At 41.2% G+C, this 21,921-nt stretch overlaps 3 protein-coding genes across 11 annotated transcripts; 2 read left to right on the top strand and 1 right to left on the bottom strand.

Moving 5' to 3' along the window:
• Positions 1-2,223: 2,223 nt before the first annotated feature.
• Positions 2,224-7,085, top strand: abracl (ABRA C-terminal like). Of its 2 annotated transcripts, none has more exons than XM_030405884.1 (3): positions 2,224-2,298; positions 3,224-3,289; positions 4,247-7,085. In XM_030405884.1, the coding sequence occupies exons 2-3, from the start codon at positions 3,229-3,231 to the stop codon at positions 4,429-4,431; spliced, it is 246 nt and encodes an 81-aa protein (XP_030261744.1). In that variant the 5' UTR covers positions 2,224-2,298; positions 3,224-3,228; the 3' UTR covers positions 4,432-7,085. The 2 variants fall into 2 exon arrangements, with proteins under 2 accessions (XP_030261744.1, XP_030261745.1); XM_030405885.1 differs by having other exon boundaries at positions 2,259-2,349.
• A 1,555-nt stretch (positions 7,086-8,640) lies between these two features.
• heca (hdc homolog, cell cycle regulator) lies at positions 8,641-19,365 on the top strand. Of its 6 annotated transcripts, none has more exons than XM_030404839.1 (5): positions 8,641-9,069; positions 13,417-14,467; positions 16,009-16,175; positions 17,267-17,421; positions 18,830-19,365. In XM_030404839.1, exons 1-5 carry the CDS (start codon positions 8,928-8,930, stop codon positions 18,992-18,994), a joined length of 1,680 nt encoding a protein of 559 aa, XP_030260699.1. In that variant the 5' UTR covers positions 8,641-8,927; the 3' UTR covers positions 18,995-19,365. The 6 variants fall into 6 exon arrangements, with proteins under 6 accessions (XP_030260699.1, XP_030260697.1, XP_030260698.1 ...); XM_030404837.1 differs by having other exon boundaries at positions 16,009-16,208; XM_030404838.1 differs by having other exon boundaries at positions 13,411-14,467.
• On the bottom strand, positions 19,282-21,845 carry mtif3 (mitochondrial translational initiation factor 3). 3 transcript variants are annotated; one of them, XM_030404844.1, is made up of 5 exons: positions 21,717-21,845; positions 20,621-21,077; positions 20,331-20,482; positions 19,974-20,211; positions 19,282-19,693 (listed from the first exon to the last, which is right to left on the bottom strand). In XM_030404844.1, exons 2-4 carry the CDS (start codon positions 21,072-21,074, stop codon positions 19,975-19,977), a joined length of 843 nt encoding a protein of 280 aa, XP_030260704.1. In that variant the 5' UTR covers positions 21,075-21,077; positions 21,717-21,845; the 3' UTR covers positions 19,282-19,693; position 19,974. The 3 variants fall into 3 exon arrangements, with proteins under 3 accessions (XP_030260704.1, XP_030260705.1, XP_030260703.1); XM_030404845.1 differs by adding an exon at positions 21,193-21,368 and having other exon boundaries at positions 19,282-20,211; positions 21,717-21,809; XM_030404843.1 differs by having other exon boundaries at positions 19,282-20,211.
• Positions 21,846-21,921: the final 76 nt, after the last annotated feature.

Below are 21,921 nucleotides of genomic sequence, written 5' to 3'. Positions count from 1 at the left end.
CCGGTAGGGTTCTTCAAATTAAAACACCCCTTCAACTTCACATCCTGGCAATGTTTTTACCCTTTCTCAAGCCCCCCAAGCTATTTTAAGATATTTGTCTTGCAGAGTGGTGCACATAAAACAATCTCCTGGTCAACGTCAGCAAACCCAAGGAGCTGATTGTTGATTTTAGAAAATAAAGGAGGCGAAGACACACGCCCCTGTCTACATCGGTGGAGCTGCAACTGAGCAGGGGAACAGTCACAGGTTCCTTCGAATAACCATCACCAAGAACCTATCTTGGTCATCACACGTCACCATCCTGGATAAAAAATCCGTGGAAACTTTGAGAAGGCTGAATTTAGAGCTCCCTAGTGGGTCAATCTGTCCATAGTTGTAATGGGATATAGGCCAAGGTTATGGTTGCATAAAGTTGACAGCAGTCAAAGCTGTATTTCAGCATACAAAAACTCTTCACATTGTACAGACAGATGGAGGAAAATTAGGTTAATGGGGCCCCCTGGCAAGGTAATCCAACAGAGGGTGTCATGTTGTTATTTATAGATAAAATACTAATAATGATGAATTCTCTGTAAAGTTTTGGTAGCCTATAATGGATCAACATCCAGTTGTTAGTTACTTCTTCAAAGAAAGATTCTTTGGGTGAGGGTGTTTGTAATATGTTTTCATCATTCGAAAGAGCAAATAAAATCCCATTCAATCAAATCATTACCCCCGTCCCCCGAAATATTAAATCTAAATATACAAACTATAAATACAATTCGAATGCAACAAAAGCTTTTATATACATTACTAAATCTATCATCATAGATAGCATAGCATTTATTCAGTTACACATAACTGCTGCTTTTGTTCTGAAGACGAACTCACCACACTTCTGCTCCCACCGTCACGTTTTTTAAGGCTAGCTTGACGTCTCGCGTCGTCACAGGGCTACCGTCCGAGTCAGCGCGAGCTTCCTTGGCCTGCAGGGACCCGGATGAGGGATTTCAAAATAAAAGCTCCGCGGACACAAGATGGGACAGGTTAGCCTACTGCACTGTAGAACACAGCCGGTGATTGGCTGTATTTTTCAGACGCTAGACTCTGACACTGTCCTCCGTCTGTCTCACTGTTGTCTTCAAGTGTTTAAATGATCTTGATCACTTGACCACTTTTAGTTCTGTTTTTGTAACGTTTAGCTTTATGTTATACTTATATTATCTTTGCACAACAATACACCCTGTTTGCCATTACATTCTGTAATTAGTTGTGTCTCAGGTACACACATAGATAGTACATTTACATTCACCTCATCTCTGCTGTCTTTATTTTTATGTTGTTACTTTTATTGTTATATACAACTTATTTACTAACTACTATTTACCATTTCTGTAGTGGGGTCTCCAAGCAAAGACTGCTTGTACAACCTGTGTGACCCAAAACAATAACACATCTTGAATCTTGAATAATATGGTAATAAATAATGATAATTCATTTAAATATTCATAGCTTCATCTAACCAGAACAAGCCCCCACTTCCACAAGCTCTCGGCTCAAGCAAATCATTTTAAGAGCTGTCGTTGCGGCCTTCCTTGAAATGTGTAAAGATAAATGAGGCAATAGAGGTTTCAAACGTCTAAATGTTCTGTGTGAAGGAAAACGTCTGTGATGGACTCACCTCTGAAAGTCTGCAAACACAATATATTTGTATCTAGCAGTTGAATGTTGACTCTTTCCCAGTTCAACACCTGTGTATCGACTGTGAGATGGACTGGTAGAGGTAAATTGTTTGTAGGGGCAGATTACAGACACGGGGATCCCTGTTCCATGCCATATATGGAGCACATACCGTGAAGGTATCGCATTGTGTCACGATGAAGTCAGATGAGCTGCAATGGTGCCTTGAAGTGTCACGGGAAATTTGACAACGAATGACAGAAGTCATGATAGTAATCCAAAAAAGCCTGCACTCAGTGTATGAAAAAATAAGTATTGATATATGTGTGTGTTTATCTTATTACACATTAAAGCTATACAACAAATGCTGCTCATATACTTGCAATCTTTTCCTACAAATGTCACATTTTCAGTTCGGTGTTTAAAGATTTTTCTCCTTGTCTTTAAATTATCATACACAACACGAATGAGAGAATGAATTAAAGCTTGTATGCAATATCTATCAAACCCTCTGTTCCCAGTACATAAAATCGTCTTAATCCGTACACTTGGGTCGCTTGTGTTTTAAAGTCGCATAAAACGGTAACTTCCGAGCGGACACTGAACGCAGCGACATTCTCCACAGCAGCCGATTCAACAGTAAGTCGCCTGTCAGCTATTTGCAATCAAGAAGAATTAAAAGCTAAACCGGTATGTGTTAGTGTTACATTCAACCTGGTTTTGTGTTCGCTTTTTTATTAGTCCGTTTTGCCGCCGCATACTCAATCCGTGCAGCCGTCTGGAAGCGCTCGGTCCTCCTCCCTCATCATTTAACGCTACGACCTAGCTAAAGATGCCGGCGAGCTCATATCTGCTGCTCATTGGAATATTTTCTATTGTATCTGAAGTTATATAAACATGTCTGCATGGCGAATATCAAGCCAAATTTAAGGGCGACTACACATCACTGAAATGGAGGAATTACAAGGATTTGTGCTTTACTATGGCTAGCATGGAGTGCTAATATCCCACTTCCGCATTGTCCGCCCTGTTCGTGTTGCAGCTTGTTACGTTGATGTGGACGCTGTACAATCGATTTTATCCCAATCCTATCAAATGTATTGTTCGTGCGTGTGTATATTTGACCAGTAAAAATGGCATTTGTATTAGCGTAATAGCCACAACACCCTCTTTCCTGTAGGAGAGAGAATCTCAGTCCCCGAATTCCCTTTAACAATCTGTCAAAATTAGAATTGCGTTGCTGATAATCAAATGTAATCGTGAGGAGGAATAAAAGTTCATAATTTTTCCGACATACGGGCTTTTTTGTTAGAAATTCGGCATACAGTTCCTCGCTAAGCAGCAATGGAATTCATGTTCCCACCCAAATACCTGCAATATCGTTGCACCACGAACGCTGTTGCGTTTTTCCTTGAAGTAACAGAACAAGAAAATGACACAATTTTGACCGGAGTTTGGTTATGTGGCATCAGGATTACTATAACTCAATGTACTTGACTCTTTGAAAGAATTAAGTAGATTTTGTTAGGGTGTATTCATGTCTTGATTTTGTCTTCCCTTCTAGCAACAATGAACGTCGCTCATGAAGTCGAACTGCTGGTGCAGGAGATTCAGCGTCTCGGCAGTAAAAGTGAGTTCATGCTACGATTTGGTTTTGGAAGATGGTGTTATTCTTTAATCTTGAAGTGCGTGCATGACAAAACTGACACCTGTCCTGGTCATGACATGAATTCTGATGAACAGTAAACATGCAATCACGTGATGATCTAGCTCATGAAAACATAAATAGACTACCAGATTACACTGTTTCAAGGTGTACAGACACTGTACAGAAATTGAGCCTCTATATCTCAGGGCTCAGGTGTACCACAGCAGGAATGGTGCATTCAAGCTCTCAAAAGTAGATATGATCATTCACTTCTTACCGATTTGAACACAGGTATTTAGATCCATTTAACCTGTATTTACTTATAAAGCAAAGGAGGTCTCTCTGTCCAACTGTGTCTCTTTTGGTTTCTCATGCAGTTATTGGACTTTGATCAGTTTTTTTTTTGTTTGTTTGTTTTTAAGGCATCTAGCTTTTAGCACTCTAATGTTGCATTTACGATCATGGGGAATTTCCAACAACTACACTACTACAGCTGGCCAACCAATTGAATGCAAAATTACTGCAAGGCCCCCTAGTGTTGAAACAATTGGTCGATTGCTGACCGGCAAAAATGGATACTCTATTGTTTTGGGTGCAATATGCAAGAAGTGTTGGCGTTTACGCTGCTAGCACAGGAGCTTTGGGCTGGTTAGCATGCTAAAATCAGTAGATATCCCTGCCAGACAATACGTCACAACATCAAATGTGTAATTTCTTCACAATCTGTTGACAATTTTAAAGACTTCTAAAATGTCAGCGTGTGTTGCTTTTCTCAGTGGTATATCACTGCATAAAATCTTTAGATTCTGGACAGTTGGTTGGAAGAAATAAGCAACTTCAAGACATCATTGAGTAAAAAAATAAAAAATAAAAACGGGCATCTACTCTTCATCTAACTGACTCAATATGTGCCACTTTTAAAAAAAAAAAAATTTGCAGATGCTGACGGCCAAGTCACCGTGAAGTTTGGAGTCTTATTCAATGACGACCGTTGCGCCAACATCTTCGAGGCGTTGGTGGGCACCCTGAGGGCAGCCAAGAGAAAGAATATTGTCAACTACCAAGGCGAGATGCTTCTACAAGGCGTCCACGATGACGTCGAAGTTGTCCTGCTCCAAGGATGAGGCCAAAGTTGGGGACTGGATGGGCTCCGAGCAGCTGTGGGTCATACCAAGTCCTTCCAAATACTGAGCTTCTATCACTGAGCTTCTGTTTTCAGTTCTCTTCCTTCATGTACAGTAAGGCTCAGTATTTGACGTTTCCAAGTTTCCAGTATTTTCCAACATAACGACCGAGATGATTAGATCAAACAGTACACATACGGACCCAGCAGGCATGTCTGCTTATGATTTCACTTGATTTCACTGTGTCAGGCAGAATCACACAGGGGTATTTCAGAATATTTTAGATTAATCAGGGGTTGATTAATGCCACATAACAACAAGGAAAAGTTCTGTCTTTCTCAGGCGATGCTGTTTTTTCAACCACGGGTCTGACATGTCATTTTGATACACTTGTAAGACTATAAACGCACAAATCAGGAATGTAATAATTTGTACAAAACGTTGATTTCATTGTTGATTTCTGGAAAAAGTACAGTATAGGAATACTATCACAACCAAATGCCTCTCCTGGTGGTATCAGAGTCAGGATAAAGGATGCACAGAACAAGATACTGTCTCCATTTAGCAACTTTGACAGACTTCTTCTAAAGGTTTTTAATTGGAACACTCTGACCTATACTAGTAGTAAGTAATGGATTCTTGTTTTTAAAGCTGCACCAGGAAAAGTCTCTCCGCAACAGCCTCACGTGGCATGTTGGCTTAGAATCATGTATTGCATTGAGTTTTTTCACATTTAGTCTAGTGCAGCTTTAAGACAAAGGGTAGTGTGTGTCCACCAACAGTGTCACCAAATGGCAGTTCCATTCATCGTTTACATGAGCCATTTATACTACCTCTCGTGGACTTTGTAAAAAGACATTATTAGACCAGTGCTTGTGGAAAAATAAGAACAGTTCCTTCATAAAAACTACAACAACAAGTGCATTTTAAGAAAGACTTTTGCACCTTTTTGTACTCATTGCAATCTCCTAGAGTAGTTTTTATTCCATCTTTTTATAAGTGGTCAATACTGATTTTTTTTTTCTTTCTGCTAAACAAACTCCAAAACTTGCCTTTTCGTAAGAAAAAGTAAATGAGAAAATGGCGAATGTATTTCTCGTGCAATTTTTATTAGTGTGTAATTACAGGGTGATTGGTGCCAAATGCGGAAGACGGATTTACAAATGTTTCTCAGGACCAAAAATCGACACGACCAAAATATGTTTAATAATTGTCCTGTGGCTTAAGGTAGGTGTCTTACTTGCGACACAAGATGTGCATTTATAGTTTTATTAGTTTGAAATGTTTTGTTTTTACCACTCTTTGTTCCGTAACTGTAGGTGAAATGATACTTGCAGATCAGGTGTGGCCACATATCCTTAACAAGCACTCCCAGCTACATACAGAGGCTAAGAGTGGGCGAAATTACATAAATGAGATAGTGATATGAATAAAATCCAACATAATTACATAGGCAAACATTATTAAATAATGTTCTTGAACTTAGATTGAAACCATTTGCTTTTATCACACATGACAATGTAACAACAACATTTTGGTATTTATTATTTAATTCCAGCTGTTTCAAAATGTCCTTTTCCTGGAAGTATAATTTATTTCGAAATGCCATTTTTCCAAGTGACCATTTTAATTGAAAGTGCTTTTCTTCATGACAACGAATTTGCCATGACAGTTCCAGCTATGTGATTGGCTGTTAACTCATTCAGACCCAAAGCTAACAGCCAATCACAAACCTTGTCTTTCCATCCTTATCTTCTTGGTTTAGTAAAACTTTGTCATGAAATCTGGCATTGATAGGTCACAGGGGAAATACATTTTTGAAATAATAACATTTTGGGGGGAAAAAGCACAATTGAAACAAAATAACAAAATGAAGGTAATAACTGTTATTGTGAAAAGAGGCATTTTAAAGATGTATTTGTTGCATTTAAAATTCTGTCTATAATCATACAATTGATTTGATAATTGTAATAATGCAATTTTGCCACTCAAACGTCACAAATCTTTGCCTGTATAGTATCAAACTATTTCTTATTCACTCAGTTGACATGCCTCACCTGCAAGTTTCATAAGACCATTTTACATTCACTGCTGTCATATCAACCTACCTTAATCTTTTAGGTTTCAGGTATTGTCTCCTAGACTTGAACTGTGTGACTTTTTTTTTTTCCTCAACCATGAAGCCATTCACTCACTGTGTGATGGTGCTCTAAACGGCGTTGGTGGCACAACTGGGTTAAAATCAGGAAAATTGAATGAGCATAATCATGTTTTAGTTATGAATGAAACTGAAATGTAGCCTAGAAGAGACTAGTCATGTTAAAAAAGCAAGCGTGAGAAAGAAACCTGCTGCCTGCATCACTGTCATTTTGTATTGTCCTGCTGTTGTTGCACTGGAGTGAGTTCAGATGGCGTCCTGAACATGAATGCAAACTGAGTACAAGTCAGCATTTAGCAAGAGGAGAAAATTATGATCAGAGCGGTGCCAATACCATGAGCCATTTCTGAACTAGTGGGATGCTTGCATTATGTGTTCACGTGCGTCATTACTGTCTTTTTTTGTATTGGCAATAACACATTCCAAAATGAACAGAGGTGTCTGTTACTGTGGGATGAACTCCAAGGAATAAAAACTTTACACTTGAAGCCTTGAACCTGCTCTGCTGCGTGTTTTTTCTAATGACTCGTTATCTTGAAACGCATTAAGTTGTAATACTACTTAGACTGGTGTTACTTAGTGTGTTGGATGTGAGTCAACTGCTGTTTTGATACATTTCTTCTGTAATGTTTTAAACAAGTTTTGAACAGTAACAGACAGGAGTGCTCTAAATTGTAAGATTTACAAGTGGAGTTTGGTGCCCCGAACGCCTCAGGGTCAGACCTTTCACAAACTCTGGAGGTAAAGTATTAGATTAAATATAAATAGCATTGATTGCTTACAGTAGATTGAGACACAACCTGTTGGTGCAGTTATTATGTGGAGCTTCAGTTACTTCACAGAGATTCCTGGGACTATCAACACCCAGACTGATGAACTATGTGCTGTCATTACTGCTAAATAAGACACTGATGCCTCTCTGCAGGTATGTGACACTGATTACTTCTTATCAACTTGTGCTGAGTCTGCTGCTGCATTCAGGTACAGTGGGACTATCTGATTTGGCACCTTCAGGTTAAATTTATTTTGATCTGATTAAGTTTTATCAGTCACATTTGCATATATATTGATCAACAGCACATCGTTTTGTAGCTCTACATAAGTTGTATATGGAGTGTACCAAGAGTTGGGAAAGGCAAACCAACTGCCATTTAATTCAAACTGATATGTTAACTATTTTGACGATATGAAATAAATAATGGCTTAGTCTTAGTAGAAGACTAAGTCTATCCATCTTATGAATCTCTGGTGATTTCTACCTGACTGCAGATGTAACTATAATAAATATCCAGAGTGGTTGCAGAGTAGTTTTCTTTTGATCAATTTTAACGGGGGACTATATAGATTTAGAGAAGAAATTCAATATCAGAATTTTAATATTTACATTATTAACTGAATGAACAAGCTGTTCTCAAAAGGAAAATAAGGCCCCAGAACACTGTTTGAAGCTAGAAAGGTGGCAGGGTCCACCACATATAAACAAAGTAACACAGTATGAAATTTATTGTCCTTTGAGGTCAGTTTGTTTATTCACTTTTAAGGCATGAAAACAAAGAGAGTTTGTTTATTTAGTTTGTTTAGACATAAAAAAATATTTGGTTAATGAAGATCTTTCTCTTCTGTTCAAAATGTATTCCCCAAAACTACACAGTGGACCTTTAATAATTGATATATTATTGATTTGAACTCTACTTCATTGGAATGTTAACTACAATGACTAAAAAACACACTTTACAGTGCAGCTTTGCTTTTACAGGTTTACTTGATAAATGCTATAACAATGTTATTAAATATCTATATTGCGATCTGTTACTATTTACCCTAAAATATTGAACCACTAATAACTAAACTGCAATAACGACACGTGATCTGAGATGCTGTTTCAAATTTGTTCCATATTTAGAAAGTGCAAGTAGCCAAACAGTACAACTTTTCCTTAGTGCACCTTTAAAGTTTAAAATAGTAACACATCCACTTGAAGCGGGAAAATCCGAGCTTTCCCACACGTCGGGAACGCTGCATAACTCGCTGACGGCCAGTGCTGGGGGCGGGGTCCTGTGACGTCAGTGGGTGGAAGAAAACAGCGGAGCAGGAATCAAAACAAGAGACGGACACGCCTTCGCTCTTAAAGGTTATAGCAGCTTATTCCTCCTAACTGGTGCTGTCAGGGCTGCACGAAGCCTTTCTGTCGGTGCACGAGGACAGCCAAACAACAACAACACAAAGAGAGAAGCACTGCAAACACACTGCAGACATGGAGTCCACAGAAATGTCCCACAGCGTTGACAGCAGCCGCTGATAGAGGTCGACAATAACACTGACATCCGAATCCAGTACAATGCCCAACCAGAAGAACAACAAGGGAAAGAAAAGCAAACGCACTAACAGTAGCGGAGATGAGCAGGAAAATGGAGCCTGTGCGGCCGCAACAGGAGGCGCGGCCGCGGCTGCTGCTGCACCCAGAAACGAGCGCTCGAGTGGTAAGAGAGGAAACGGACGCAGATGTAGAAGTTTGGTGATGCTGCCTTTCCTGCCTGGGGAAGCTCTGTCTGTCTTGTCTGTGCGACTGTCACTTACGTGCACTTAGGACGCTGCAAAACGCCACTGTACCCCCGCCACCTCGTTCCGCCGCTGTACCAAACTTCTATTTGAAAACGTGTCAATGTAAGGGCTCTGTTGTTATCGGAGCGCACTGGCTGTGATGGTCGATCACGACTTGAGGCCTTGTATGAATAGAGTGGTTTTGTTTTTGCCGTGGGTGTATTTGTGAACCAGCAATGAGCTAGTCCTCACCTAGACTGGAATCTCTGGTCGTGTGATTGCTTTACGCAGATTCTTTTTTTTTTTTTTTTTTGAAAGGCCACTGTGGTTTGTTTTGGTGCAAGAACAGTAAGAGAAAAGTTTAAATATTGCTGAAACAGGTGTTGCTTGGTGTGTCGGATGTTAGCCGAATTGTAGCACAGGTAGTGTATTATTGTAAACCGCCTTTAGTTTTGGTTGTAACACGTTTGAGTTGTGCACGATAAGCAAGACATCTTTAAATGTGTGAGATTTATGAATGGATGCTGGCGCCACGAGATCCTCTAGTTGTGAAAGGGATTATAACCCACTAAAAAAAGATCCCTCGTTGTCACGTGCAGCCTCAGAGACTGCTAATGGCACAATGCAACACTCATGTGAATGTCATTACATCTGCATTAATGCTAGATGACTGTTATGTTTATTGTGCAGGCTACTCTGCAGGCCTCAGCTGTCTTTTCCTAACGCGCACTTCGTCCACACAGTTGTTGGTTGTGGCCTTCCTCAAGGGTAATACTGACTTTTCACCGCTTGTCTGCGCACTCAAGTTTAACTTCAGCCAACACAGACTTACAACTGCCCGGAAAAGTTGTCCTGCTTGGCTTCTTGCACTTTGTAAATGTGGGACAAATGTGGCTTGAGTCGGACGTCTGTGTGGAAAAACAGCATCTCAGATCAGGTGTAGGTTATTGCACAATATTAGGGTATATTAGTTAGTATATTCGATATTAAAGGTTCAATATTTTATGATAAGTACTATCAGGTCGCAATATAGATGTATAATTACGTTATTATAACATGGATTAAACTGTAAAGGCAAAGATGCACGTGTGTATTTGTCATTATAGTTAATAACATGGTTATAACATTTATCAAGTAAACCTTTAAAAGCAAAGCTGCACTGTAAAGTGTGTTTTTTAGTCATTGTAGTTAACATTCCAGTGAAGTTAAGTTTAAATCAGTAATGTGTCAATCATTAAAGATGCACTGTGCAGTTTTGGGGCTGATATTTTATCAGAAGAGAAAGATCTTCATTGACTGAGTTTTTATACCTAAACAAACCAAATAAATGAACTATTTTGTTTCCATGACTGAATAAACTGAATAAACAAACTGACCTTGAAGGACAACACAGTTTCATACCGTGTTACTTTGTTTATATGTGGCGGACCCTGCCACCTTTCTCACTTCTAACTGTATTCTGGGGATCTTATTTTCCTCTGAGAACAGCTTGTTTATTTAGTTATGGAATACATATGTATGAGTTTGTATTATTTATTATTACCTGATTAATACTGTATATATTTCCATGTTTTCTCCAAATCTACATAGTGCCCCCTATCTATCTTAAGTTAACCCAAAAGAACAACAACTAATCAGCAACTGTTTTGGGTATTTACATTTTCAAGCATTTTTTCCAGCCTCTTAAATATGTTATTGTGATAAATATGTGTAAAAATATGTTAGATATGCTGCTCTTTCTTGTCTTAAATGAAAGTAAAACAAGTTATCTTTGAGTTTGATACTCTTGGTAGGACAGCAAAATTATGTTGACTAGAATTTAATTGATGAATCAATAATACACTCAGAAAATAAACCTGAATGATGTATGAATGAATGGTAAATTTATGGTTAAAGCTGCAATATGTACGAATTTTAGCTTAAAGCATACACAAATTAAGGAAAAGTTTCACCAGAAAGTGAAGTAATAGAAGTAGAGTTAACCTACTGAAGTTAGCATGCTAACCAGCTAGCCCCAGGCCTTAAAAACCTCCTTCTCCCAGCGGTTCAAAGTACCTGTGCTAGCTGTGAGAACATCAACTCTGCTGCTAGCTGCATGGCTAACTGCGTTAAAAAGCTAACAGTAGCTTCAGTCATAAACACAATACAGTAGTACAGCAGCAGTTAGCGACTCTGGTGATATGCTGCTGCTATTTGTTTGGATTATGAGTTCAAAATAGCTAACTGAGCTAACAAGCTAAAAGCTACATTCATAAACAGATTACAGTTAGCAGCAGTTAGCTGCTCTAGTGATATTCTGCTGGAGTTTGGAGTTTAAGGCCAATATAGCTAACTTAGCTCAATATAGCTAACTGAGCTAACAGTATCCTAAGTCTTAAACAGAATACAGTTAGCAACTCAGGTCATATGCTGCCCCTATTTGTTTTTTTATAGTATACATTCAATACAACTAATTGAGCTAACTAGCTAACAGTAGGTACAGTCATAAACAAGTACATTTAGTAGCAGTTAGCTACTCACGTGATATGCCGCCCCGATTTGTTTAGTCTGAAATATTTCACCTTCAATTAAACTTTAGTAAATAGTTATTTTAGAAATGGTTTATACATTTATACATTTCAAACCTTTATTTACCTCATTTGCAGTGATGTCAAGATACACAAAAATAGTTAAACTATCTTATATATTATATATATTTACCGTTTATTAATGAAGATTATGATAAAGTGTTACCATTGTTATGTTATAAGATCATAAAAAATATTAAAGTGCGTTGTGATGTCAACTTAGACAGTATCTTTTTTTATATATATAATTCTCTCTTTATTTAGAAAGGCAAACTTCCATCACATATATAAATTACAGCCATAGTCATTCAAGGACATAAGAAAGGATGGATGTAGAAATTTAAGTGCTTTATCCATACTGCCCTTCTGGAGACAGTATCTTTATGTAGTTGTTGCCTATTGCTGGGTTTCTGTGTCGACTCAACACATCACTTCTCCAATGACATGAGGCATCAAGCTAAAAATGAATGGGAAACTATATTTTATCTCCTGTGCGGTGACTTTAGAGAGAAAGAGAGAGAAAAGAATTGACAGTACCGGAAAAGGAAAGAGGAAACTGCCCCCACCACACACACCCACAGTGTATTATCATGAGCCACTTCTTGTGTAGACTGTGTGCCCACATTTGCTTGATTCACATCCAGACTGATTGGCAGTGCTTGAATAGAGAGCAGCTCACAGGCTTCGGTGGCCTAGTTGAATTTCGTAAATCGATGGCGAGGAGGCAGCGAGGACACCGGAATCTCTCCGTTAACATTTTTTCTTTTTTTTTTCACCTCACATCAAGTTGATGATGACGAGGATCTTGCAGAAAATATAACTTGGGCTGGTTTCTCCGTTGTTCAGTTAAATCTGTGCTGTTGAAGGGATATTCCGGTGTAAATTCAATCCATGGTCTAACACACCCTGACACCGAGTAAGACCCCCCCTCAAGAGATCAAGTTTTCTGACCGCTAGCTTATGTAGTTTTAGCAACCTCAGAAAAGACCGCACGATAACAATACACTGCAGTCTATGCCTCCACCAAGAAACCACCATCAAAAGAGTAGAGTTCCGCAGCTCAAGGATCAAAATGTATGATTATTACTCCATGGAAATGCAATCAAAGTTCATATGTGTCTTGCTTATTATTGAGAGCTGACAGGGAAAAGAATGGAATTGAGCATTTCTAACTGCACTCAGTAATGGACTCGTCAGGGCTTCCCCACAATGAGCAAGCTGCTGCAGGAGAGTGGTGAGTTGTGTTGTCTTTTCAATAGAAATCCGGCAAAGCTAGCATCTGTTTGATGCCTGGAACTATGTGCTGGGACCCTATTTGTACTGTTGCTGAGGTTTGGTGCTGTTCTGAGCATTATTTGTTGCTAGGAGTGGCTTTTTAATGGCGGTTTCTTGTTGGAGGCATAGACTGCAGTGCATTGTTATCGTGCGGTCTTTTCTGAGGTCGCTAAAACTACATAAGCTAGCGGTCGGAAAACTTGATCTCTCGAGGGGGGGTCTTACTCGGTGTCAGGGTGTGTTAGACCATGGGTTAAATTTACGCCGGAATATCCCTTTGAGAGATGACGCTTCACCCGAAAGTGAAGTGAAATTTGTTAGTGCTGAAGGGATTAATCCATTATTGGACAGCGTGTATGTGAATAAATCAGGCTTTTGTGGGAATTTGTGATGCGAACATGACATTTAATCCTCTCTCCCCTCCTTTTGTCTTTACTGATCCAGAGGGCCAGTGTGCGACCCCCCTCGGCTGTAGCCTGGCCCGTCCCATCGACCTGGAGAAGGATGACTACCAGCGGGTGCTCTGCAACAACGAGCTCTGCCCGTACGGCAACTGGATGCATCTGCAGTGCTTCTACGAGTGGGAGAGCTCCATCCTCGTCCAGTTCAACTGCATTGGGCGAGCGCGGTCCTGGAACGAGAAGCAGTGCCGGCAGAACATGTGGACCAAGAAGGGCTACGACCTGGCCTTCAGGTTCTGCTCCTGCCGATGCGGCCAGGGCCATCTAAAGAAAGACACCGACTGGTATCAGGTGAAACGCATGCAGGACGAGCGCAAGAAGAAGCCGCCTGAGAGGAGCGCGGGCAGGAACGGGGCCGTTGGAGGGGCTGTGGGGGCCGGGGACGGACTTTGTGAGGAGCCCAAGAAAAGCAAGCTACCAGGAGGAGCGGTAGGAGGAGGTAAACTATCCCACAGAGCCTCCAGTCAGGAGTTACCTCGGAGACAATCAGTGGACCGTCAGAACTCTTCAGAGAGAGGAGCAGCAGGAGGAGGATTTGCTGCAGGAGGGCCTTTTGGTCTGGGGCCCCCTCAGAAGTCTCCTTGTGACTCTCCTGGACAGTCTCCTCCAACTGGTTTCCCTTTCTCCCCCACCGCTGCCCTCGGACCAGGAGGCGGAGGAGCAGGACTACGAGGTTCCCGTCCGCTTGGAGAGTTCCTCAAATCAGCCGTCCACATGGACCCGCAGAGGAAGCACCTCCTGATCGGGGGGGGCGCTCTGGGTCGGGGCGGTGGCTGCTCGATGGGAGCCCCCGGCGGCGGGGCTCACCTCGACTCGGGGTCCGTCCTCCCCCTGCCGCTGTCCTTCGCCCTCCCGCTCCACCACCGGCTCACCTCCGGCAGCGTGGGCGATGGCACCCACACTCACCCAGTGCAGTTCCTGAGGAGGCTGGACCTCTCGGAGCTCCTCACCCACGTACCTCGACACAAACTCAACACCTACCACGTCCGGATGGAGGACGACGCCCAGGCAGGCCAGGGAGAAGAGCTGCGCAGGTGCACTGTCAAACACTTCAACCGTGATTTCTCTTTTGCCCTCAAACTGAACTTAAATGTCCCAAACTATGTTCATATTCTCAGTTCATATTTTTATTGAGGATGTCTGCGAAAAATATTTAAATGCTTTTAAGTTCCAAACCTCTTTTTTGATTATTACTTGTTTGTGAAATTGCACCTAGATGCTTTATATCTCACCTTGCACAAATATGGGATCTTTAAATTGATTAGTTTAATGTCATCTCAAAGGCGAGTTTTTCAACATGTTAAACTGAAAATGAGAGAAAATAAGTTTTAAAGGCTAAAGATGCAAGATGATTCAACAACTTTATCGTCAAACGTGACAGATTGACTTTAACTTAACATTGTCTCAGTTTGAAAGTTGGTATCGACCTTGAAAGAAAGAAACTGTGAAAATACTGCCGGTTGAATCACTTGTGCACAAAAGTTGGTCTAAAACAATGTGATACGGCTGTGAGGTCGGGCTGCATTCAGTACTGACCTTCATCATGGCTCACGTTGAGTTCATTATATCCAAAAGAAATAACTCTGACTTAACCTAACATTTGTTAAAGACACACAGCAGGTTTCCTTCCAGTCTATTCTTCTCAAACTTCCATACAGTGGGGTCTCTGGAGAGTTGCAGCACTCACATAATGCATGCTGGGAAGCCTGGTAGTACCAATCATCTTGTTTTTTTCACACTCTCCGCAGCACATTCATTCAACAAAAAAAACCCCAACAACTTCATTTTGTTGATATGTTAGAAAATAATAAAGATTTCAAATTCAAATAACTTGTTTTGTACAAAAGTCAGAGAGTCCAAAGTAACTCATGTTAATAAGTACTGAAGTGGTCTGACAATAAACACTGGGAACCTTATTTTGAATATGTTGTACAACAATGAATTACATTTTAATGAAATGTTATGCAAAAGAGGTTTCTCTCAGTGATAAACCCTCAGTTAGTGATCAGGACAGGACAGGAGCAGGAGGGAGGGCAGACAGCAGACATACAGCCTGCAGAGGCGGAAGAGTTTGACATCTAACACAGAGTTGCTGATTGTTGGAACAGTGAAAAGACAACCAAGACGTTGTTTTGTTTTTTTTCCTGAGTCTTTCAACTTTGAATTAATTGTGTTTATATGATGATAAAATTAGTGTTTCTATGAATGGAGATTGGTGGATTTCCCCAGAACGACAAGGCAGCTGTTTCTGGCTAAACAAACAGGATTAGGTTCGTCTCTGTCGGCATCCTTTCCATGATGTTGTCAGAATGTTGTTGAGAATAACGATCTGAGCTCCTCACTGGCACAGAGAATCGCTTTTAGTGGACACAGTTAAGGATTACTTTCCAGCCGTTGTAGCCTGTGTGGCGGCTGCCGTCTGAGACGATATACTGGAACAATTCCAAAACTTTTTGTGTCCTTTAAACACCAAAATATGTCAAAAAAGGGCCCAGGTTTGAAAAAAAAAAAAAAAAACTGTAATTCCCCTTTAATAATGTTGTCTCAAATATGTCATCCATATTGCGTCCTGTAGGTTTATTCTGTCAGCCCTCAGTGCGAGCCAGAGGAACGTGGTCAACTGTGCGCTGTGCCACCGAGCGCTGCCCGTGTTCGAACAGTTCCCCCTGGTGGACGGGACTTTGTTTCTCAGCCCCTCGCGCCACGACGAGATTGAGTACGACGTCCCCTGCCACCTCCAAGGTCAGAGCGGGTTTGAAGATCATGGCATGAGAAGTGAGATTGTTTTACAAAAACCTAACATAGCTTGAAAACAATGTCTAATAGTTTGTACATTCATTTCAAGATTCAATTCACGTTATCATTAAACGACACACGATTGTATTGTGACACGGTGGTTTAATCCTTTTATGTTACTCACAAAAGACTAAGATGAATAAATCTCCAGGAACTCAGCTGCCAGGATTGCTTCCAATCACTAAAAAAAAACAGGACATATTTATTGGTGCAATTATTTAGCTCAATCATAAATCCAATTCCTGGCAAAAGTGTTCAAATTGTGTCTGTTTACTTTCTGTATACACAAATTATGACCGGTTAATCCGTTAGTGAGCCCATACTGTGACATGAAAGGCTTTCTGCTGGCTTCTGCACCGTCCAACATGAATGTGAATTAGCACAGCGGCTGCACGGAGCCTCTTTGATGTGCTGACCCACAAGCTTTGATATGTATAGTCCTTGATATGCATCAGAGCGAAAGGATTATTGGTTCCAGTGTTCAGACCTCTGCGTCAGGCAGAATATAAATGCAGAGGAAAGAGAGATGGTGAAATCACGCTCCTCGCAAAGTTTTTGCTCAAGATTGTTTTTTGTTCTTTATTCGGTGGTTGATTTTTTTTGATTGCGATGGAAATGGAAGTGAATGTGTTTGCTTTACCAAGCAATTTTTGAGGGACTTGTTTTCCAGCACAAGTTCACTGAAAACACACCAGAACACGCAAACTCTCTTGTGACCAGTTTTGGAAATCATTGTATTTCCACCGTTACTTCAGTTTTAAGAGGTTTAAAGCGTGGATTAAAAAACATGGCTTGCAACCGTTTCCGAGCATTTTTGGGCCGCAGAGTCCTCCACATGGAGGCTGTGCAGAGCTGAGAACGTTTAATTCTAGTGACAGGCATCACTGTAATAATCAGTCGTAGTCAGACTGTCCAGTGGCCCAGTCGTTGATAAAGAGCAAACAAATTGATCAGCAGTTTGTTATTTTAGCCTAAAGACAAGCTGACTTGCTATTTAGCAAACATAATGCCTAATTATATATTTTCATTTCTAACAGGCAGGTTAATGCACCTCTACGCCATCTGTGTGGACTGTTTAGAAGGTGTCCACAAGATCGTCTGCATCAAGTGCAAGTCACGCTGGGACGGGAGCTGGCACCAACTGGGCACCATGTACACCTACGATATACTGGCCGCGTCCCCGTGTTGCCAGGTAGGAACCCTGATTAGCAATAAAACAAACAACTGAGTGAGAGGGGCTGATCGTGTTGATGGAATAACTACCGTTAACCCTCAGTGAAATGGAATGTTTTATTGTCTTTTAGCTCATTGTTTTGGGTTTTCTTTTCTTGTTTGGATTCGGTGTGACTTTCTTATCCACCTGTTTCCGCCCACAGCAGGCATCTGTTTTCAGTGAAAGGAAAGCTCTCATAAACCTGCTGTAACAGCCACACTGGATGCTTGTGTAGTGCGTGGCTGCTGCGTTACTGACCTGCTGCTGCTGCTGCTGCTCGCTCGCGTGTTTGTGTTCACACAGGCTGTGTTGCTGCTGCAGCACAGCTCCTGCCCGCCATCTGTTTACGTGGGATCTGCACTTTTATAATTAGCAATAAATATGATGATGTGATTTTAATTTACCCCTGCTGGAAGAGCAAGAAAGCGGGAGGGAGAAGAAGATAGAATGCGCAGGAAAAAAGAAACTGCTCTTCACTTTTTGTGTCTCTTCATGTCTGTGACGTATTCTACAGATGCAGACATTAAAACTGTAGTGAAACGCTGGTATGATGTCGATCGGACATGATGTCGCCATTAACCCTGTTAACATGGACGCCGAAATTAAAAGCAAGATGGAATGGCACGCACATGCCTTTCTCACACATCCAGTGTGTCCAGCCTGTAAGCCACCTGTCCACCAAAGAGCAGGCAGACACAGTTAGCAACTAGCTGATGATCATAGTGGAACATTCAGGAGCTAAAGAGATATTAGATATTTCCCACAGGAGTTGGTGGAGCTGTACTCCATTACAGTCAGGGCTGCAAAATGAATAAGAAACCTCATCAGATTACATCCGGAAGACGTTAAACTTGTTTTGGTCTTAAACAATAACATTCAAATTGTGAACAGCGAGACATCTCGCCTCTTTTTGTTATCAGTGCAGACTGAACTTTGTCCGAGTGCTGCTTTAAAGAGACGGATGGAGAGGTATTAACGATCCAACGGCCGCTAACATCGACACACGTCACAACATTGCTACTGAGAAGGAGAGTAAATTAGCGTGTCCACCCGGGTGCTGTGTTCACACCACTGCCGTGACGAACTGAACTGGAGGTGAAATGTACCGCTGACTACTGCAGAGAGAATTGACCAGGGAGTAAATCCAGATATCATAATTCACATTGACTTTGAACACAAAAGCCAGATGTAACTGGGTATTTTGGCCAGTGTGAAAAGGGTATGAGTGACTGTGATCACTCCATTTTTCAGATCACATGCAGCCTTCCTCTGGAGCCACAAAAGGCTTTATTATAGTAGTCTGACCTGTAACAGCAGTTAAATGTGTAAAAAATAGTGGAATTACTCTTTAACGTGTATGTTGTAATTGACCTGTGTGTGTCCTCAGGCTCGTCTCAACTGTAAACACTGCGGGAAGCCGGTGGTGGACGTTCGAGTCGGGATGCAGTATTTCTCCGAGTACAGCAACGTCCAGCAGTGCCCTCACTGCGGCAACCTGGACTATCACTTTGTTAAACCTTTCTCCTCCTACAAAGTACTCGAGGCATATTGACAAATGCTGTTCGTGCATGCTAGTTCAGCTGCTTTTGTTTCATTTTGTTTTCTAACACAATCTAGGAAAGATTTTTATTTTTTTGGGCCTTAAGGTGGTTTTATGTTTTTAAGTTCTTTCTCTCTTTTTTTTTTTTTATTTCTTTTTTTATGTATAGGGAAATATTGAATTTCGTTTATAAATAAAAATCTCCAGGACAGTATCTCTGCTGTTTGAAGAGAAAGGGGTTGATAAAGTGTGGGACTGACACTTGAGTCAAACAAACACGTTTATCTGTGACAAGTGAATGTATCTGTACGCCAAATTTGCTTTTATTTTTATTTTTTACAGACAACATAAAGATGAATCTTGAATAAAGCAGAGAAAAAATATGCGGTGTTGTTACTTTCATCTCATATGAAACACTTTCCCACAGCGTTGATGGCAAGAATGACTCCCTCTTTCAAACAATTTCGACCCATTATTGTGAAGATCATCAAGCTTATCAAGGCTGATCCTCAAGGGCTTTACATAGATGCCCCAGTTGTATTACCTGATCAATATCAGGCTTTTAAATGACATAAAACGGTTACAGTTTATAGTTTATAGATAGTGATATCGGGCTTCATGAAATTATAAAAATGACTTGACACGTTACATTCTTAAGAACACACCATGGCTTATATAGCAGATGACTGGTTAAGATACTAACCAGTACAGATGTGTGAGAAATGAATACAGCTAAAGTCAAACTGAAGTCCAACTTCATCAGCTCAGCACATACACAAGACCTTTTTGGTACCAGTGTAGCTCTCGACATGGCTCACAAAGATGAAACTGTCCGAGGACTAATCTCTAATGGCTGTTTTGTTTGATGCGTCATTACAACACACCTGAGCTTTCTTGAAAACCAAAACAGCACTCTACAAGTCAAGTCTGAATCAGGAATTAAAACCAGTCTGTGAAGGTTTTTTGTGTGAAAATGTTTCATTTCCATCAGTTCACTGCTGTGTAGTCTCTTCTGTTGTGTCCGTCTTGCTTTCAGGTTTGTTCTGAGAGGTTTTCGACCTGGAGTCGGCTGACAGCTCAGCTGCGGCCTTGTTCTTTTGTGACAGTTCTTTTGCTGAAGGTGGTCGCAGGATGCACATGGCCGCCTGACCGTCACGTATGACTTTCGGTTTGGAAACAAATCCTACCATAATCCCCATTTGTTGCACCATCTGGTCCAGAGATGTGTCCTATGGGAAAAAAAAACACAACAAAAAATCTTTTAAGATATGACAGAAAGAAGCACGAGATTTTGACCATGAATCCCTCATCTCCCTACTGCCCTTGAGAAAAGTACGTTCTTCCTCACCATGTCGACTGCAGGGGCCCCTCGTCCTGATCGCAGAGTAATTCTAACATGGTGCTTCTTCTCCAGCCAGCTCTCCACTTGTTTCAGCTTAGTAGTAAGGTCATGAGCTGCGATGCCAGATGAAAAGGTGAGCTCTTTCACTTGCGTAGGGGCTGCAGAGAGAATAAAGACAGTTTATTATTGTAAGACAGTCACAGATCTGAAATACAGGAAACTATGTCTGACTCCAGGTTGAGAACCTCTGTATAAATCGAAGTTCTGATATAAACCTCTGCAGGGACACCACCTACCTGCTTTTGCTTTCTGTTTCTCCCTTAGTCTCAGCTGCTCTTCATGGATCTGTTTGCCGCTCATCAGCTTGTAGACGGGAGGATCTTTGTTTTGACTGAGCAACACCAGCTTGAGCCCCTTCTCGTCCATGATTCTGATCACATCTGCACGGTGCATTTTGCCCAAGTTCTCTCCCGCTTCACTTATCACCTGTATATGCTGCTGTGGGATCTTGCGGCCAACGGCGCCGACTGTGGCGTCACCATGAGGATTCTTTTTTTTCTTCGCCACAGGAGCCTGTCCTGTGTCTCCCACAGTGGTGGAGAATGGAGACCATCTCCAGGAGGAAGCAATGATGTTAGATCTGTCGCTGCATATAGTAAGTCTTGATGCCGGGGTCCAGTAGCCAGAGCCGCCGCCACACGCAACCCTCACTGTTCGGCTTAGCATCCATCTCAGACAACCTGCAGACATGTCCTAGATGAGAAGAGAAGGGACAAATGGGCCGCTAGATGTGATTAAGAGCAGGCAATCATTTTATATTTCATATTTTCACGAGCTTTATACGTAACTGTTTCTGCCAGATGCTCACCACCAATGCAAGAGAGTGTTTGTGTGTAATGGGGTGGGTTTGAATCTAATATAATCTCGTTGACACAAACACCCATAAGTTGTCTTGCTTTCTTCGTGCTTTCTCTTGCCTCTGTTGGTCATGCGAGCATTGTCTTTTAAGCCCATGAAGGTAAGCCCACCTTTGGGTGCATGACACTTGAAAAAAAAAAAAAAATTATGTATGTATGTATGTATGTATGTGGAATTGACATGTCAACATTAAAATGTATGATTTCAGACACGGGTCCGGAGTTGACCGAGAGAGCTGTTCACAGTCATCCGGGCAGAGTTTAATGTTACCTTAACGTTCTGGAAACAATCATTTGAGTTAATACACAATCAGGCTCATTGGCATTTTGTACAAGTTGTCCTGCACGTCTCAACTTGTTCACAGACACTGAGTCCTTGTGGTGAAAACATTAACACGTGCACACAAGGTCAAATTAGAGCTTTTAAACGCTAATCCCCCAAACGTGTGTTGTGTTTCTTCTGTTGTTTACTCACTGTGGATCAATGTCGTGCATTCATGCTTTCTGTCTGTTTCAGGGTCTGCAGGGTGACTGCTGCTGTGTCTTGTTCTTCCGCCATGCACTTCTTCACGTAATTTGAGCGAGAACAAATGTAACCACACCAGAGTGCTGCCCCCTTCAGGACGGAGCAGGACACGCCAGTAATACGTTAAAGGAAAAGTTCACCGCAAAAAAGAACA

Source organism: Sparus aurata, chromosome 22, assembly GCF_900880675.1.
Source record: "Sparus aurata chromosome 22, fSpaAur1.1, whole genome shotgun sequence".
Classification (NCBI taxonomy): Eukaryota; Metazoa; Chordata; class Actinopteri; order Spariformes; family Sparidae; genus Sparus; species Sparus aurata.
This window is presented reverse-complemented; position numbering and strand designations above follow the sequence as displayed.

What these genes read in the sequence shown, in the direction of transcription:
- abracl (XM_030405884.1), top strand. Translation starts at nt 3,229, where the DNA reads ATGAACGTCGCTCATGAAGTCGAACTGCTGGTGCAGGAGATTCAGCGT. An exon ending in TCAGCGTCTCGGCAGTAAAA is followed by an intron (nt 3,290 to 4,246) that starts GTGAGTTCATGC and finishes AAAAATTTGCAG; the next exon opens with ATGCTGACGGCCAAGTCACC.
- heca (XM_030404836.1), top strand. Translation starts at nt 8,928, where the DNA reads ATGCCCAACCAGAAGAACAACAAGGGAAAGAAAAGCAAACGCACTAAC. An exon ending in CAGAAACGAGCGCTCGAGTG is followed by an intron (nt 9,070 to 13,410) that starts GTAAGAGAGGAA and finishes TTGTCTTTACTG; the next exon opens with ATCCAGAGGGCCAGTGTGCG. An exon ending in CCGCGTCCCCGTGTTGCCAG is followed by an intron (nt 17,422 to 18,829) that starts GTAGGAACCCTG and finishes GTGTGTCCTCAG; the next exon opens with GCTCGTCTCAACTGTAAACA.
- mtif3 (XM_030404843.1), bottom strand. Translation starts at nt 21,074, where the DNA reads ATGTCTGCAGGTTGTCTGAGATGGATGCTAAGCCGAACAGTGAGGGTT. An exon ending in GAAACAGAAAGCAAAAGCAG is followed by an intron (nt 20,483 to 20,620) that starts GTAGGTGGTGTC and finishes TTCTCTCTGCAG; the next exon opens with CCCCTACGCAAGTGAAAGAG. An exon ending in GGGCCCCTGCAGTCGACATG is followed by an intron (nt 20,212 to 20,330) that starts GTGAGGAAGAAC and finishes TTTTTCCCATAG; the next exon opens with GACACATCTCTGGACCAGAT.